The sequence below is a fragment of the Aulonocara stuartgranti genome (genome assembly GCF_965226115.1).
Source record: "Aulonocara stuartgranti genome assembly, chromosome: 7".
Taxonomy (NCBI): Eukaryota; Metazoa; Chordata; class Actinopteri; order Cichliformes; family Cichlidae; genus Aulonocara; species Aulonocara stuartgranti.
Genome location: NC_138945.1, coordinates 39,116,580 through 39,135,941, shown reverse-complemented (window position 1 = coordinate 39,135,941; position 19,362 = coordinate 39,116,580). Strand labels below are relative to the sequence as shown.

Here is a 19,362-nt window from a genome sequence, read left to right as displayed (position 1 = left end):
TTGATGTTCCCCCAGTAAGGTTAAGGTGTGTAATAAACACATTGAACTGTTAGTATTATTATTTATAATATTTACTGCAAGAGTTTTCCCTTCCCATAATCATCATTGTTTACGTCGCCGCTGATGCTAACATGGCGCAGGCGTATGACATCATCAGCTCTGCAACAGTGGACCTCCTGAATCGAAGCCCGTCCACGTTTGTGGCTGTAACGGACGATTTTTACCACACAACCCTCTCCACTGTTCTATCTACGTTCAAGCAATATGTGGACTGCAAAACAAGAGACAATAAAACAATACACAATACACCAGGAAAAAGAGCTTTCAGAAACAGTATCAAAGAACAGTTGAAACTGGTGCAGAAGGAGCTGAATGCCAAGATTGCAGAGGGAAAAGAGTCCTACAGAAGGAAGCTGGAAAGCAAACTGCAAGAAAACAATACCAGGAAGGTGTGGAATGGAATGCGGGCCATTACTGGCCTGAGACAAAAGAGAGGTGTTGGGATGGTTGGGGAAGTCTCCTGCCCCCTCAGCAGATGACATCAAAAGGGAACTGTGCAGACTCCACTCTAGTAAAGCTGCTGGCCCTGATGGTGTCAGTCCACGGGCCCTCAGGTGTTGTGCTGCCCAGCTGTCTGAATTTCTACGGATCTTTAACGTTAATGTGAAACTGTAGCCCCATCACTCTGGAAGACATGCTGCCTGGTTCCTTTCCCCAAAAACATCAACCCGTTGATCCCCAGTGACTAAAGGCCAGTGGCTCTGACTTCACACGTCATGAAGACGATCGAGAGACTCATCCTGAAACACCTGCATCTGGGAGTGGAGCCTTGGCTTGCCCCTACAGTTTGCTTATTGACCCCGTATCGGTGTGGAAGATGCCATCATCTACCTGCTGAACCAGGCTTATTCTCACCTGGACATTGTTGGGAGCACTGTGAGGGTCATGTTCTTTGACTTCTCTCGTGCTTATAACACATTCTGATCATCACTGCTGAGGAATAAGCTCACGGAAATGCAGGTGGATGGCCCACTGGTAGCTTGGATTACAGACTATTTAACAAATCGACCACAGCACAACATCCTGAGCGGCAAGGGGGCACCCCAGGGGACTGCCCTATCACCCTTCCTCTTCACCCTCTACACGTCTGATTTCAGGTACAAGTCTCAGTCATGTCATCTACAGAAATTCTCTGATGACTCTGCCGTTGTGGGCTGTATCAGGGATGGTGGTGGACAGCTTTGTTGAGTGGTGAGTTAAACCATTTACAATTTAACATCACAAAGACAAAGGAACTGATCATGAACTTTAGGAAGCATGCTCCTCCTCCTACCCCTGTCACCATCAGAGGAGTTGTCGTGGACGTTGCAGAGGACTACGGTACCTGGTTACACAATGACTGTCAACTACACAGCAAAATCTCCAGTGTTAATTCAACTCCTATAGTGTTAAAGTTAACACTTTTCCAGTGTTTATATAATTCTCACTGGTTTAGAGTTAAAGTAACACTTTGCAAAGTGTTATTATTTTAACTCCATTGTAGTGTTAAAAATATAACACCCATAGTGTTAGAATTTCACTCTGTATGGTGTGAAGTGTCTTCACTCAGAGTGTAACTACCTAACATTTATAGTGTTGTTTTAGGACACTGATAAGTGTTCACTTTTACACTGGCTTGGGTTAACTCTTTTCACTGAGGGTGTTACTACACAACAACTATGGTGTTATTTATGACACTTTTAAGTGTTTATTTTCACACTGGATTGTGTTGACTGTTTTCACTTAGAGTGTTATTCTGTAACTTTTACAGTGTTATTTTGGCACTTTAAAGTGACATATATGAGCTTTTAAATACTAGTCTGTATTAATTGTCTGAATACAAAAATGCATTAAAGTGCAATTACTGTATGACGACTGTGTTACATTCAGTGAAAATCCTTGTTAAGTCCCTTTACAGGATAAAAGGAGAAAACATAAAATTGGTCACATAAGCATTTTAATAAATATTAAATTCCAAGCACCATACAGCATACGTTCACAACAAAAATAATGGCACAATGTACAGACCATCATCATCACCATAAGCACTTTGCAAATCAAAGGGCTTGTATATTTCAATACAGTCTGCTTTAACAACATCTTTTTCATCCGTTTCAAACACTTTATAAGCATGGCAATGTTCACTGAAATTTTCAACCACAAGCTTCTGAACTATGAAGTAGGTGTGACTATTGACCAGAACTATTGTTTTTATTCTGCAAAACACCGGCATCTCATGTTCAGAACCACAACAAATGACCAATCCTGTTCTGTACTCAGTCCCATTAATGTTAACCCAATTAGCAGAGAAAGCCTCTTCTGCAACAGCAGGCAAGCCTAGGGAGATCATTTCACTATTTTCCTCACTATCAACATCAAATGATTTCAAGGGCCCATACTCAACATGGCTTAAAGGACATGTCTCCCACTTGTATGCTATGGATGTTTGATGTTTTTTGGCAAGTGACACTGTGATGTTCTTAAAGTTCTTAAGGGTGTCTTTGAACACCCTATGTTTAGCCTCACCTCTCATGCTCCATACATGCAATAATGGCCCAATTTTTCTGATGCAAGTTGGGTAGTGCAACATAAAGTGGTGTTTGGGAATCATGTTCCTACCTGGATACAACAATTTGAACAAGTCATGATGTTCCATTGTTAAATGTTTTAGAAGCACAGTCATGCCATGTGTAACAGATGGAGAGAATATGATGTTAATTATTTGCAACAATAGCAATAGCATAGTCCAGTTCTGATTTCCTTCTGGCACAATATCACCAAAAATTAAAGGAATGTTTCTTATCAGACAAAGAGTCTGAATGGAGTTAAGACCTATACTATTACCACTACTGTCTAAGTTCACCCTTGTTGGACGATTTTTGCTCTCCAAGTAGCCATAGTCAAAAGCATAGATCCGTGACAAAAGAGCAGGTTTCGGCAGAAAATTGTCTGACAGATATTCCAACAGTAACTTTATCTCATATTGTGCTACCCCTTCGAGAATATCATGCATAATGTCCAAGGAAAAGTTCTGGCAAACATGAAAGAATTGAAGAGTGTTCAGTGTAGAATTCTTTCTTAAGCCAAACACATGTAGCTTTTGAGGATCAGATTGCAACTCACTGCAGTGCATTTCAAAAAGTTCTTTCCCTCGTAAGATGATCTTTGGATCATCCTCAGTATACACACTCTGTGCATCCTGTTTTGCAATTAAACACAAACGACAAAAGTAACGTCCACTGAAAGACTCAACAAAACCCAAAATTGAGTGCATCCCCAAGTTGTCCCCAGTTATCTGACATATAGTGCCATGGACCTTTTCAGATGAGAAGGGTAAATCAATGCCATGGCTCTCCAAAAACTTTATGTCATCAATCAGAGGCTGTAAAATAGGATCAAAGCCGTATTTTTTCACATCTTCTGCATGAAACAATGCAACCAAATGAATGTTCATCAATGCAGAATTTAACTTTGGAGGCAGATTTCTGAGGACAAAATAGATTGCACCAACTTTGTGAACACCACGTTTGGAACCAAGTGGATTAGCAGTCTCAAAGTCATCATAATAAAGCTGAATTTGCAAAGAAGTCTGTGGTTTTGAAAACAATGGATGAGACTTATAGTAACTCCCATCACAAAAGTCTTCATATCTGTCTTCTTTTGATACACATAGTTTAGCAAGCAGCTCGCAAATATAAGAATTGCGACATATAAATTTGATTGTTTCCAAAATTGGAATGTACACAAAAGTGTCTTTTACTGGTACCTGGTCATAAGTGCCTGATTTTTTATTTAACCTTGTATCATAGCGTATTCCTAAAGTCTTTTCCACTGGATCCACAATTCCCCATTTTGACTTTCTTTTAGCTTCAGTGTCGAACTTCTCAACTGGATTGTCAAAAGTCTCAAGACATTTTTCCACTGGAGATCTAACAGGATTTTCTGTTGGCACAACGTTCAGTACTTTATGTTTAAACTCACAGTGCAGTCCATCTGCAAAATCTTCCAAATCACAAACAAGTGATGACACAAAACTATTTGCCAAACCACTACCATTGAGTTTACCAATAATTTTAGTGCAAATTGCTTCAGAATTTTTTTTAATTCTTTGACCTGACCCATTGTTTTCAGAACACCCAACCTCTAGGCTTTGAGTAACACTTGTTCCTGCAACTGCTATGTCTGTATCTTGTAATCTGTCAAAATCAGCTTGAAATGACTCTGAGGGTTCTGCATCACCACTTTGACAACAATCTTCATCATGAACACTATTTAAATGTTTTTTTAAACCAGAATATGTAGTGAACTGACGGCTGCAACCATCTTGTGAACAAGCCAACTTAAATTTGGTGCTTGGATAAAAACTGTGACCTAGTCGCAAATGACTTATCAAAGCCTGACTGGTGCTATGCAGAGTTTGACAGATAAAACATTTAAACATGGTTCTCATTCAACATTTTGGCACGCAACTCACGAACACGTGGTGACTCATCTGTTGAGGTGGCATCAATGTTGAATATGGTGGTCTGCACAAAACTGTAGAGATGAACCAGTGACTCGTCGTAAGATAAGTTGAACACGTAGTGGGATTTGAAAAGTTCATCAAAAGCACTGAGTGAGCTGGTGGCTTGGCAGGGGATGAGCTGTTTGTCCACTGCAATGTAGAAGGTGTCAATGCTGTTCTGGGTTCGACCAACAGCGAGGATGTATGGTTGTTTACCATCTCTTGCTTGCAAGTGTTCATCAATGCTGCAGCATGACTAAAAACAAATGAGATATTGACATATAGGCCTAGCTTATACTTGCTGAGTATGAACCATTCATTCAGTTTGACATTATGTGCCTTGCTAACTTATTACAAAATACTAAGACACATACTTCATGGAGAGGAAAACTAAAAAGTGCAAAAACTGAAAAAGTGTTTTGTAGGATTTTAAAAAGTGAGACAACATATTTACCTTGTGAAAGTGCACCATTTTGTGTGCTGCATCAGTTGGACTTATTTTGGTTCTCCTCTTTCGTCCAGCTGTGGGTGGCAAAAGTTGAAGGAGTAGCAGCAGAGAGGCCATGTCACTGTCCCAGTCTGTGTATGGTTGAATTTATAAAACAATTTCAAAATGACAGGTAAAAATAAATATTATTAAAATCAAACAAGCATGGTGCGACGCCTACCATTTGCATCACTCTCTGTTGGTTTCTCAGCAGCTTTTATCAAACGACACAGGTCAGTTGACTGAGTCAGCTGTTTGGCTTCTTTAATAACCTTTGGCTTGAATGACATGTCCCACTTCTCAAGCAACTTGGTGGCTGTTTCAGCACCAAACAGCAGCAGGAAGTCTTGATTGACCTGTTCATCATACACACAGGACATAAAGACAGTGCTCAACATTGTTTACATTGCAATGTGATTTTGACCAATATGGGATATAGCCTGACTGGGATGACCAATGATCACATCTTTTACTGTTGCCATCCACATCAGCAAAAAAAAAAAAAAAGGATTAACAGTTGAAAATATCAAGTGATTTGACTTACTAGTCCTTTGACATCCAAAAAGCGTGGAAATGTTTTGAAGACATCTGCAGTTCTTTGTGGATCATGCACCAGATCCTGGCGATGTTGGAACATCATTTTCATCTTCTGAAATACACTTGCTTCATCAGGAGAGTGAACAAGAAATGAGATGGCCTCCTTGCAGGCATCTCCATCAAGTTGCTGAGGCAATGTGGTTGCTAATCTTCTGCGCTTAGGCCCTTGTTCTTGATGCACTGGGACTTCCTTCACTGGCCGTTTGGTTGTAGACCTGGACATGGTTTTGAGGCGCCACGCTACATATCCAGTGCCTTTCACTCCGTCGTAGAAATGCTCCTGTCACATTTAAACATAGATGAAAAATAAACATCAAATGCGATCTTACAGACTTTGCAGATTCAACAAAAAGAAACCCAAGGACTATTATCATGTAACAGGTGCAATACATGTTAAACAACATCCACAATTTCAATACAGTTTTATGACAATAGTTATTACGAAAGAGGAATTAAGATTTTTCTTTTAAATCATTTAGCTGATGTAATTATTCCATGATGAAAACTAAATAATGTGCTGTTTTACAATCACTGCATGACTTACATAGCCGTTTGGAGAAAATGGATCCTTCAATGAGGGAAAGAGTGTAATTATTCCAAGGGTATATTTCTCCTTTTGCTTACGGGAGGGAATTCTGCTATAGAGGAAATACAATTGACAATGTTAAATCAGAAGTATGTGTCTTTACTGCAGTATACATTACAAGAATATTCCATATGGCCCATCTTTACTTTTTTATTAGGTACTATTACTCTTACCCATGTCTCTCAGTCATATCACTTGCCAATATGTTAACAAGCTGCCGCCGGGTGCGGTGGCTCAGTGAATTTTCGGCATTGTATTCTTCAAGAATTTCCTCTCCACCAGGTTTCCTAGTCAAGGCATTTTTAACCATCTGCTCATATAAAAGGGAAAATAATAACAATAAAAACTTGTTTGTCAGTAAAGGTGAAAGTTTAGAGGAATGTCAACAAACCTGTGAAAGACATATCTAGCAAGAAGCACTAACTTCTACTAACATTTTTTCATACAGGGCAAGTTGGGAACCACCATGTTTTGAATTTCAATTTGTATAACAATCTACAGTATAAACGGTGTCAACTCAAAAATACAAAAGACATTTTCTGTTCTCAATTACCTCTTTTGCAGCCTCTGACACAGAAACATTTGGTGCAGAACTGTCTTTGCTGGATCTACTGCGGCCTGCAGGAATGCCCTTTTCCCTGAGGTCACTGTCACTTGATGAAAGTGATATAGTGTCCGTGAGGGAAGATAATGTATCCGAGGAGGATGGTGTGGAATGAGCTAAAGGACAAAAATCTTTGGGAGAGATGATTTGGTTAACTTTCTTTAGGCTACTCCACAATGCCATTAATAACACAATTTCAATGTTCATGTTCAGACAACATTCTATACAAATATGACCCAGCCCTGTCCACTGTCATGTATATTGCATGAAGACAGGTCAATGTCATCTGCATCAAGAGCAAAAGAACTTGGCTCTACATTGAGTGGGCTATACTATGAAAATTTAAGTTATGATAACATTTACCTTCATCTGAAATCTTTTCACATATTGTCAGGCATAGGTCTGGTTGGGCCTCCAGTAACTCCAGAAAAATGTCTTCTTCGACAGCTGTGTCAGTTTCATCGAAAATATCAAGGTCAGCAGCATCCGGAAGTCCAAACTTGGTTTTGGCTTTACAAAAAGATAAGCATAATGTCACCTAAAACGCCTGAAAAACTTTTTTAAAAACTAATTTTGACTTTTTTATTTAGCTAATATTTATTAACAGCTGTTTTACCTGTCTTTAAAATGGTTAAATTAGACAAGTCTGCAGCAACAATATAGGCCTAGGCCTACTGCTCTGTACTGTTTTTAATGTCACACATTAAAATAAAATGTGTTAACATTTAATTCGTTTTTTAAATAGATGAGATGCAAACATGATGAACTGATACATGTGCAACAAATTTTGTTCTGCCAGGTTATCTTACCTTCACTGATGAATTCTAGATAAGTGAATCCTGCGTGCAATTTAATGTACTTCTTTACATTGAGGTATTTCACTTTCAGCAACATGTCTTACAACAGCACCTGGTGGAGAGAAGGGGGCACAGAATATTTTTTACCATATATTTAAACCATAGCTTAAGTGGCAACAAATCCGGACAACTTTAAGAAAATATTAGGCTATACATTGTGTGATGATCTGTGAAGGGGTGACAGACCACTTCAACCTCAGGAACATAATTTGGCTTCCCCCTGCGCACTAAAATAGCTGAACTTGGGTACACAGAAATAGCATCCAATGAATTATCCACCCATCCACATGTTTATAAGACGACAACGGCGATCTTCTCGTCTGCACGCAGGCTAGATACTTAGTTCTGCTATGTTGCGAGTAAATCGCTGTAGCCTACTTGGGGAAAAGCATCTCTGTTTAAACCATGTCAGGATGATAATCCACATAAAATTTCCTGTTGAACGCACACCTGCCTTCATCACGCTTTCACTTATGACAACAAATATCCCTTATACTGTAAATTAATGAGTGCAAGTCTTACATTTATATCGGGAGTTTCTGACACATGCACAGCCGTCTGGCTAGTTGCTACTTTGTGGTGGTTGTTTTGTGACACGACATGCTAGGATTATCAGTGGAGGCGACGTCAACGACCCTCAGTCGTTATACAGCTTTGTCTTAAACACTGGATGGTAGCCTATTTCACTAAAACTGTAGAAAAGGGGAAAATGTTCCCTTAGATTAGGCCTACTACAACATGTATGATATATCCTAACCGTTAGCAAGCAATCCATGCACAAACGCAGCGCGCCTTGCTTGGTCACTAACATCTAACAGAATTCCATAACGACCCTGCCACTTCAAAGATTTGTAGGCTAGGCTACTGCTAAACTCGCTGGTAGCACGTGTAATTAGCCTATCTTGACGCTTTCCAAAACTTGAGTTGAACGTCTCCATGTGATTGTTTAGTTCACTTTTAAATAGGATATTTCTGAGGCGAATGTTCGCTTCCCTTAAAAGCAGTGGGCTAAACGCATTTGTCTTAGCTGCCAGCTAGGCTACCACAAATTCAAATTTTAACATTACATTTAACATATCCAGAGGATAGCTAACTCCTCCCTCGTTTCATTTAATAAGCATTGAACACTGGAAAGCATTTCTCTTATGACATTAGAACTAACTAGAATTGAGAATTATATTGAGCACGCATTTATTTTCGCTGCAATATTAACTTGTTATAGAGGATAGTTTAGCTACCTAAGCTAACGAATCCCATCTCTTACCGCAGATGAATACACTCCACATTAGGAAAATATTGCATGCTTCTGATAAATAATGTTATAGGCTAGTTAGTTACAATATTTAATAATGATAAAATAACATAGGTCTTGTTGTATAGTTCTTACCTGAACAACCTCCTCGATCTTGACAGCAAACCTCTGGCGGACTCCTCATGCCCATGAGCGCGAAAAACCCGGATGTGGAAATCAACTCCAAATGAGTGTTATAGTATTGACTCTTTGAAATAACTCCGGCTACAGAGCTTTTTCAGCACCGTTAGTGTTACTGTAACTCTCAAACCAACACTTTTCAACTCGAAATTTTTAACACCAGTAATTTTAACTCACATCAACACTTCGGATTTTGCTGTGTAGACTGCAACATGTGATGTTTTTTCCTGACCTGTTGGGGGAGGTTCAGAAACAGCGGAAACCAGGTAAAACAGCAGCTCCTTGAACTAAAAATAAAATTTGGACCGATCTTCTCAGGAACGATGAGGATTTTCCCTCAACAGGCATCTGTTCCACACACCAGCGGAGGTGGAAGAATTCATACGGAGAAACGGACAACAAAATGACAGATAAACTCACATTGACTCCAGGTTATTGCAACATCTGAAAGGTGCAGTTTTGATGAATGATCTCACTTCAGAGCAAACAATATGCTGTGGCCATAGATGTACAGTTATAATACAGGCGGCCTTAGACACGTTACATTCAACTAATTTTATTCTGATAAATGTTAGTTAGCCACTGTTTTCAGTTAATATGATTGGAGTGAAGTTTAAACCTTTAAGTCAACAACAGGATGTTTTTTCTGCTCCTTGTAACAGACCAGCAGTGTAACCAAGTTGTAATGAGGACGGGAGGGAGAAATACAAGATTTCCACATGTTGGAAAGCCTAGGATTGTTTTTTTGTTTATAAGAGTTCATTGTTTTCAAGGTGCAGTGTTTTTCTAGTTGTAATTTCAAGCTCTTAGAGTTAAGATAAAAAGCAGTCAGGGTTAAGTTACATGGGGCATTAACTGAATGAGCAGTGACTCCAATCTTGAACTAATCTCCTGGAATGTAAGAGGCCTGAGGAAATTAAGTAATGAATAGACTCAAACAATATCACCCACTCACATGTAGGTGTGTTTATTCAAAAAACACACCTACATGTGAGTGAAATCACTCGGCCTAGGTGTTTTCAGGCTCCTTCTCTTTACACAATACTTATTCATGAATCCTTATGTGTATGAAATCAATTAAGCAAAGTTCACCAAAACAACACAATCTATTGATCGTTACAGGTAAAATACAGCATTGCCAAATCATGGAAATCCATTACCAGACCACATCTGAAAGCCTGTTTGTCTATGTTGTCCTTACTTTTATGATTATTGGTACTCTGCCTTTGAAAAGATGTGGGGAAACCTTTTGTTGTTTTTGAAATATAAAGAAATGATGAACAAACGTAATCATAGTCATTTCATTTATATGGGAGATGTATTTTTGGTATTTCTATGGAAAACTCAAGGAACCCACATACACATGATTGCTTAATAAAAAGTAAGAAATGGACTTCATGACATTAAACTACCCAAGATTGACGAGGAGACTGTTTATTACTGCAGTCAAATTAGCTGATCTACTCTGAATGTTTTGACTAAATTTGTTGCTCTGATGTTACAGTTTTAAAACATATTGCCTCAGTGCATTTTACCTGTCTATTTGGCACCTTGTGTGTATGTATATATCCATATATGGTTAAAGCAAATCCATAAACACATTTTTGGAATTTAAAAAAAAGTGAGAGTGAACAAATGTTTTGGCCGTCGTAGCTACATTACCTTAGCTCAGATATTTGCCAGGCATTCAATCTAACTGCCTCTCACTCAGTTGGCCGCAGTGTTGGCAGTAAAAGGACATTTTGTTATTGTAAAGTAAGGCAGCACAACAACAAAATTACTTTAGCATGTGCAAGACATACTCCACTATATTACATGGATTATAAAAGTATTATATTGCACAAGATAGAAATACTATATATAACATAGCTTAGCTGTAAAATATATAAATACCCTGAAACAAAATATTTTGGCAGTGTATTGAACTTATTCTTTTTGGAAATTTGCTGGATGAATTTGCAGTAGGGCTGCTCGATTATGGCAAAAATGATAATCACGATTATTTTCACTGAAATTGAGATCACGATTATTTGACGATATTTATTTAACCCTTTAAGATCTACCATAGAAACAAGTCCGCCAGAGCTTATATTATTATTTTTTTTTACATGCTGTAGTTAGCCACTGTTTTCAGTTAATACGCGAAAATGACGTCACTTGCGATAGTTCGCGTTGACGTCTTTTTCAATGTGGGAAGTGTTAAGAACAGCTGATCAGATCGGCAAAGCGTGTTTCTGGAATATTATGTTTTTGTTCCTGCAAGCGCTTTTTATGCAATTTTTGCAAAGCTATATGTGGAAGGAAACCGTGACCTAGGACAAGCTGATGGCATAAGATGTAAGTACAACTCCTCCGGTTTCATATGGAAAAAAATTTATTGTGCTAGCTTAGCGGTTCAGGTTCTACAGGGATTTAAAAATAGTTATACAAAACGAGCATGCTGCTCTGACCGGCTTTAAAGGGTTAACAATAACAATGTATTGAATAATGACTTTAAAAAATAATATAAAATAGTGTGCAAATACTGATAACAGTGCAAATGTTTGCAATATAAGAAATAAATGAAAAATTTAAACTTTGCAGTGTTGCTCTGTGGTGCAGCTACGACACCATAGCAAAGTTTACACACTGTGTCTACTTGATCCACGTCTGACTCCGCGAACCCATAATGTTTCCACACCACTGAAGTTTTTTTTTTTTTACCTCTCTTTTCAACCAACGGCAGTCCACTCCTCTCCAAATAACTTCTGCTTAGCTTCCCGAGCTTCCCTCGGGTCCTCTTAATTGTTGTGACGGGTGTTCGGAATGCAGAGCGGTGCGCTTGATTTGCCACACGGAGCAGCCCGAGAGTAAAGCATGAGGGAGGGGCTAATAATCGGCTCAGTCATTTTTAATGATCGTTGAAAGCCCAGATCGTAATCGTGATTAAAATTCGATTAATTGAGCAGCCCTAATTTGCAGCATTAATTTTGTTTTTGAATTAAACTCAATTTTAAACTAAAGAAGCTTGGAAGAGTTGGCCGGAATTGAAACAGGCAGAACTAATGCAAGCGCTACATTAAAAACATAATTTCATAAAAGAAAAATGAAAACGCGGATTCTATCAGTGTCAAAGTGCCTGCTGATAAGTGGTCAATAAATGTTTGTTTTCTTTGTATTATTTTTGGGCCTTTACCTCAATAAAATAAAGCGCCTTGATGCAACTGTTGTTATTTTGGCGTTGTATACAGTATATAAAATTGAAAAAATTGAAACTGAATAATGAGATTTTATCATTTCCTTCCTGTAAAAGTTTAAGACCTGTACCGCGAAGCAGGATTGGTCTTATCCAGGTAACTTCATGAATAACCCTGGGTTTTCTCCACTATGAAGGTTTTTAACTTCTTACCAGTGTACACCACCATGCAAAATTAAGCTCCTAACATAATGAATAATAAGTTCTCTGGAAAACAGTGTCACCATTCCTGGGTGGTCTCTCAGACATCTGTGCAGAGGGTAAGCAGGTTTTTTAATACTGTGTAATGTGTTTGTGTTACACTCATCAGTGATGAATAGAGATTTTAAGTGTGCCTTATAGTGTGGAAAATACAGTACATCTTTTGTCACGGTTAGTGAAGCAACCGCATGGACAGAAGAGAAAGCAGACCCAAGTGCCAAGCTGTGAGTGAATTTATTTAGTGAAACTAAACTAACTTTAGTTTAGACTTTAGACTAACAAAACCTAAACTGGGATAAACTAACAAAAGAACACGAGGAAAGTAGTAATCGTCACAAAAACCTGAACAAGGAGCCTGAGACATAGACACCAGGGATGAGACACAGCAGATTGCACACAGGCGAACCAGCAAAAAACAACACAGGGCTTAAATACACAGAATGATAACAAGGGAAATGAGGTAGAGGAAGAGAGCACAGGGAGTTTTTAAACATGATGAGACCAAGGGGAATTCAAACAGGTTTGATTTTCTTGCAACCATACGACTGCTGATTGGGAGCTGGACATGAGGTGTTAATTGCTTCTCATTACCCCATGTTTACTACACGATGCAGGACACACGATTAAGGCGAAACTCAGGCCGGTCCCCCCAAACACAGTGTGCCCAGCTTAAGAACTCTAAATAACGCTGAAACCAAAAGACTGGAAATTATAAATAATGAACTCAAAAGAATGTATAATGATTCAAAATACAAAACCCTGGCTCACTGAACCAGAACCGTGACACCGTTGGTGGCTTTAAAAAGCAAGTGTCAAAGTACACTTACACTAAAATTTGCTTAAAGGAGGTGAAGGTGAGAAGTAACAAATGACTTTGTTACTGTACTTAAGTGCAGTACTTAAGCAGAATTCTCAAGTATGTGGGGTTTTTTTTTCTGACTGCTTTTTATTTTTATTCCCTGCATTATTAAACAAATATTTGTACTTCCAACTCCTTATGTTTTCTAAATTGGCTCGTTTAACATATATTTGAGGGAAGTTATTATTTTGTCACTGTAAGCCTTCAAACATCAAATCACTTTGAGCCTAAATGGTAACACATGAAAGGAAATCCTCTGTGTGTTAATCACTCGGGATTAGGGATGGGTATCGTTTAGGTTTTATCCGATACCAGTACCAAACCGGTACTTTTGAAACGGTGCCGGTGCTTAAACGGCGCTCGAACCGGTGCTTAAAGAATGGAGAACACACACTTTGTCCTAAAACCTCTCATGTTCAGCTGTTTTTTTGTAAAAAGATAACAATGTTAGCCTTTTCTGCAGCTATAGGGGATTTATGGCATCACTCTTGGCTGGAAGCGGTGCTTAAACAATGGGGAAAAAAACCCACAAACTTTGCCCAAAAACCTCTCATGTTTAACTGTTTCCCTCTTTTTCTTTGGTCATTTTAGCCTTTTTGGCCAGGGTGAAGGGAGTATCTGCCATCAAACAAGAAGACAGCCGCATGTAACTACGACAGTGTTTGCTAGTTCACCTTACCTGCATTAATTTAATAACGTGGTTAGAGTACACAACAAACAACATTAAGCTACTCACCCAGAGAAGAACAGCTGTTTTGCCGTCATCATCCGTCATCATTTCTGCTACACTGGCAGGGCTAGGGGCCCTAGGGACTCTACTCTTCGGGTTCTTGGGGGATGTTGCTAACTCCGGGTCTGATAACAGGCACCACACCCGCAGTAGATGTGCTCGGTGTGAGGTCTCGCAGAAAGCTATCAAATACGGTGCATTTCTCGGCTTTAAAAAAAAAAACCCGCAATGCGTCGCCAGGTGTTTCATCAGATTTGAGGTGTTACCTCCTTTGCACAGTATCACCTTAAAGCACTTGTTGCAGGCTGCTGAGTTTGCATCTTTGGCTGTGAAGTACAGCCAGACTTTTGACAGCTTAGCCTCCTTTGGGCATTTTTAATCTGTAGCTCTGCTCTAAAAGAACGTACGTACCTGGACCCGCCTACTATCCTCGGAAAGGTAAAATGATTGGCTAGAATTGTCATGGTCCGGGTGTGTGCCAGTGTGTCTCCCTCCGAGCCGGTGTCTCCACCCCGGGGAGGGGCCTCAGTGTTTTTGCTGATCGCTTACACCTGTGGGTAATTTAGCCGGGGACTCTTAAGGCCAGCGTACTCAATCTCTCTTCGCCAGATTCTCTGCTAACATCAGTCAGTGCAGGCCACCACCATCATTCCCTATTTATTTTGTGAATCACCTTGCCTCACTGTATGTTTGTTTTTTGTGCGCCTCTCTCTCAGTTACACCCAACTGTCAACCCCTGTCGAAGAGCACCTATTTGGATGCTGGACCATCTGGCAGTCCCACAGGCTATACCCGAATTATCTACCTGCCTCTCTGCCTCCACGCCAGGAGTTTTTTGGATTTCACACCCGGACTACTCACCCCTCTACGTCATCTTCGACCTCCTTTGGCAAGTACGCAGTACGAAGAAGGATTCTGAACCAGCAACATATTCATATGTCTCCTTATCCGTATCTGAACATCTGCACTCTGTTACAGTGACCCCGACCTTTTCCTGGATCGAATGTGACTTGCTTTCCAGTCCAATCCCCGGAATAGCTGTCCTCTCTGACCCGGACCAGATCATTACTTAGTTTCAGTGGTGGAACGTCGTACTTGTCCACTCTCACCTTTTTGTTTATGAATATTTTTGGAAACATTAAACATTATTTTTAAAATCTACTTACGAGCTGTTCGGCGTCCTGCGTTTGAGTCCTGTCACTCGTCCAAAACGGTCTCGGCCGTAACAAGAATTCAAAGTGTGTGACATCTCAGGAAAAAAAAGCACAGAAATAAAGCAACGAAATGTGAGCTGCTTTTCGGTCTGGTTACTACCGTTTATGTCAGAACCGGTGCCATTACCAGTACCCATCCCTACTCGGAATGTTTGTTTGTTTTTTCTTTGCTTCTTTTTCTGGCACAGCACTTGAATGACTGCAGGAGTCTGAAAGTTAGGTACTCTGCCTTACTGCAGACAAGTGAACATCAAGATGTAACATGTCTTAGCAGGTCATTTCAAACGTTTCTATCAGTTTTCTCTAGCTAAAGGTCCAGCTGCTGTTTTCACAGGGAGAGAAAAGAAAGAGCTATCTTCACTCAGAGGTGGAGAAAGATACAATATGTGTGTGTGTGTACACATATTTTACAAATTAAATAGAGTAAACAATATATAAAATATACAGAGTGAGACATGTGCAAAACAGTGGCATTACTGTACAGTATGGAGTGCATAATGTTAAAGTTCCAGTAGTGAAGGTGAGGTGTCTATGACGTGTTCAGCAGTCTGATGGCCTGATGGAAGAAGCTGTCTCTCAGTCTGCTGGTACGGGACCGGATGCTGCAGAACCTCCTTCCTGATGGAAGCAGTCTGAACAGTTTATGGCTGGGGTGACTGGAGTCCTTGATGATCCTCCCCGCTTTCCTCAGGCACCGCTTCCTGTAGATGTCTTGGAGGGAGGGAAGCTCACCTCCAATTATCCGTTCAGAGCACCGCACTACTCGCTGGAGAGCTTTGCAGTTGTAGGCGGTGCTGTTGCCATACCAGGTGGTGATGCATCCAGTGAGGATGCTCTCAATGGCACAGTGATAGAAGGTCCTGAGGATGCGGGGGCTCATGCCGAATCTTTTCAGTCTCCTGAGAAAGAAGAGGCGCTGCTGTGCCTTCTTCACTGTTTTGTTTGTGTGTACTGACCACGTAAGATCCTCAGCCAGATGTACACCAAGGAACCGGAAGCTGCTCACTCTCTCCACAGCAGCGCCGCTGATGGTGATGGGGGTGTGTACTTCTCTGCACCTCCGGAAGTCCACTATCAACTCCTTTGTCTTTGCGACGTTGAGGGTGAGATGGTTGTCTTGACACCAGTGGGTCAGGGCGCTGACCTCCTCCCTGTAAGCCGTCTCATCACCATTGGTGATAAGACCCACCACTGTAGTGTCGTCCGCAAACTTCACAATGATGTTGGAGTTGTTAGTGGCTGTGCAGTCGTAAAACTGCACAGTCGTATGCTAACATAGCTTTGTCACTAGCATATCATTATATTCCAGCTAAACCAACTTCAGTAATCCTACAAACATCACTGCTGTTTAGTTTCCTGTCTTCATTTATGTCGGAAGTGATAGCAGAGCTGTACGTCTTAATTTGTTTCAGCAATTTCTCAGTCAGAACATGGTGTATTAAGGAAGCTAGCGAGCTAACTCCCTGCTAACTTCTAACTCCGTTAAATTTCATAAATTCTGTTGTTGTTTTTTTGCCTGGATGTTGAACTTAATTGTTACACCTGGTAAAGCAGCAACGCTGATCATTTTATTGCAGGATTTAGACAGTTTTTCAACTCTCAGTAATGCTGCAGTGATCGTTTGACTTAGGGACCTGCAGTGGAGTTTGGGCCCAGACATGGCTATCCTATCCAAGGTCTCAGCTGTGATCCATTCTTTATGATGGTGCTTCTTTATTCCGACCACTTCTTGAGAGATTGTTCTCATGGTATTTTTATGGTCTGCCAATTGGCCTGGATACTGCTTTTCTCCTCTCCCTGGTGCAGCTTATTAAGCACCTTGATCTTGTTCTTTAACTGAGATCTAAACTCCTCCCTCATGCCAGTAATCTTTAGTTGACTGACATCATACTTCACTCTACACTGTGTGGTTTTTGTTCAGTTCTTTTTTAACTTCAGCTGCATGTTGGCTACTACAAGATGGTGGTCAGATGCCACATCTGTTCCTCTTCTAACCCTAACATCCATCTTCTTGGCCTATAATTACAGTCCGATATTTAATTTCATAAATTAATTAAAGTGGTACAAGTGAATAGTCACATGAGTTAGGCCATTTTACTGATCAGGAAACAGTTCCTAAAACGTGTGACTGTTTGTTTTTTGTGTGGTTTCACTGGCAGTGTTTTTGAGATCATCATCATGCTGAGAAATAAAGTCATTCCTAATTAGATGCTTTTCAGACGCTAATACATGAGAGTCCCATTAATTCTGCCTTTCAGTTGAGTTTAAATGTCATCAGCAAAATTATTCTATGAAGAAAGAACCTTGGCTATGCTCCTCTCACTGCTTTACTTTGGGGTTATGTAGGTTCCAGTGCAGACCCTGACTATAGTAATTCAATTTTATGGGATGACCTAACAAAAACCAACATCTATACATATATATTTTTGTAAATATTGTCTGTGGACCCACTTTCAGGCTTTTTTGGGGTTTTTTTGGGGTTTTTTGGCACACTGAAATCAATCAATCAATCAATCAAAGCTTTATTCGTCACATGCAGGTTGCCCTGCAGTGAAATAGGACCCCCCCCGACCTTACACATATAGCACAAACATTACATGGGGATACAGGTCAGAGATTGGTAGAATCAGAAAAAAAAAAAAACATTGAAATGTACACTACACTGGGGAAAGTACAAGAGGAAAAAAAGAGACCCCTACTCATGCTATGCTTCCATGGTAGGACAGCATGAGAACAGGAAACAAAAAAACTCCTCTGCACAAGAAGCACATAAATGTCCACAGCACAACATTGTGAAGACATGACAAGCCACAGGGGTGGGTGGGGGTTGAGGAGTAATCCGAAGCGAACACAGCAGCCACCCTGCACAGCGCTACCATTCCAGCGCGGCACACAGACCCGCCGTGCTGCCCCTTCAGGAAACAAGCATCGAAGGCGTTTGGAAGGGAGGGGGGATGAGTGTGTGCTTATCAGTGTAAGTGTATGTGTGTGCGTGTCCAGAGTTCAGCGGAGACAGTGTCCTTCGCTCTATCAGGCTAAGTAAACAGTCTGCCAGCCAACCCAGGTGGCCTTCATGGGACGGGAAGAATAGTCATCACACAGTCGTTATCAGGGAGTTGTTTTGGTGGGCTCCAGCCTTGGGCCTGCAGCTGGCGCCGTGGTGTCCGAAATCTCAGGGCATTAAAAAATAATAAAGTAAAAAGCCTAAAATTTCCACTGTCTTTTCTTAGCATCACAATGAATCAGGGTCTGCAATGTAGGACAGGCTCTTTAAGAAAATATTTGATAAATGGCTAATTAAACACTGAAACAAAAAAAAAATGTATACAGTTATGTAGGCTTATTTCACAATACTTTAAATAACAGCTGTATATTAATTTTTAAAATGTAATTCTCAGTCATAAAAATGAAGAAAATGCTATTTTCTTTTGACTGTCATGCTGGAGTGAGCAAACATGACAAATTATACCACAAAAATAAAAACATTACTAAATTATACCTCAAATACTCCAAATATTTTTGAGCTGTCTTTTTCAAATTACAGATCCCGATCAGTGAAAATTTCAGGCTTCTGTCATTAATGTTCTTTTGAGATATTCATGTTAAACATTGCACTCAGATTTAAATGTTTTTTTTTTTAAAAAAAAGGTATTTCATTCATTATCAGTGTTATTTGGAGCTCTGTGATTTGTTCTGCTGGTTCTCTAGGCTATTCTTCATGTTCCGTACTCCACGTGAAGAATTATTTCTCCATAATTGGGGCTACAGAGCAGGCTCACACATGATTTACGGGAGACAGGAAATGTGGCGACTTACCGTTACAGCATTCATGTAACAATGCAGTGACTCAGTTGATGAATTCTCAGAGCCACTGATTATAGTTTAGGAGAAAGCTCCTGAGTAATAAACGTGTCAATTTTTTCCCCAATAATGAGCATATATTATGCCTTCAGTTGAGGAAGGTGTGAACATGTTCATTTTTTGGTAAAGATAACATTTTCCCATTAAGTAATTTGA

At 40.0% G+C, this 19,362-nt stretch overlaps 1 protein-coding gene and 2 long non-coding RNA genes across 7 annotated transcripts; all 3 read right to left on the bottom strand.

Annotated features, from left to right (window-relative positions):
- Positions 1-4,208: 4,208 nt before the first annotated feature.
- On the bottom strand, positions 4,209-6,223 carry LOC309709638 (uncharacterized protein). The gene is made up of 5 exons (XM_082538369.1): positions 6,172-6,223; positions 5,575-5,907; positions 5,212-5,386; positions 4,998-5,122; positions 4,209-4,799 (listed from the first exon to the last, which is right to left on the bottom strand). The coding sequence occupies exons 2-5, from the start codon at positions 5,848-5,850 to the stop codon at positions 4,473-4,475; spliced, it is 903 nt and encodes a 300-aa protein (XP_082394495.1). The 5' UTR covers positions 5,851-5,907; positions 6,172-6,223; the 3' UTR covers positions 4,209-4,472.
- Positions 6,224-6,234: 11 nt separating this feature from the next.
- LOC309709640 lies at positions 6,235-7,200 on the bottom strand. 2 transcript variants are annotated; one of them, XR_014277566.1, is made up of 4 exons: positions 7,181-7,200; positions 6,767-6,948; positions 6,387-6,523; positions 6,235-6,265 (listed from the first exon to the last, which is right to left on the bottom strand). It is a non-coding gene; the product is annotated as an uncharacterized lncRNA (long non-coding RNA). The 2 variants fall into 2 exon arrangements; XR_014277567.1 differs by lacking the exon at positions 7,181-7,200 and having other exon boundaries at positions 6,767-7,138.
- Positions 7,201-7,208: 8 nt separating this feature from the next.
- Positions 7,209-11,833, bottom strand: LOC309709639. Of its 4 annotated transcripts, none has more exons than XR_014277562.1 (3): positions 11,810-11,833; positions 7,627-7,726; positions 7,209-7,327 (listed from the first exon to the last, which is right to left on the bottom strand). It is a non-coding gene; the product is annotated as an uncharacterized lncRNA (long non-coding RNA). The 4 variants fall into 4 exon arrangements; XR_014277563.1 differs by lacking the exon at positions 11,810-11,833 and adding an exon at positions 11,736-11,754; XR_014277564.1 differs by lacking the exon at positions 11,810-11,833 and adding an exon at positions 9,062-9,307.
- Between the last annotated feature and the right edge of the window lie 7,529 nt (positions 11,834-19,362).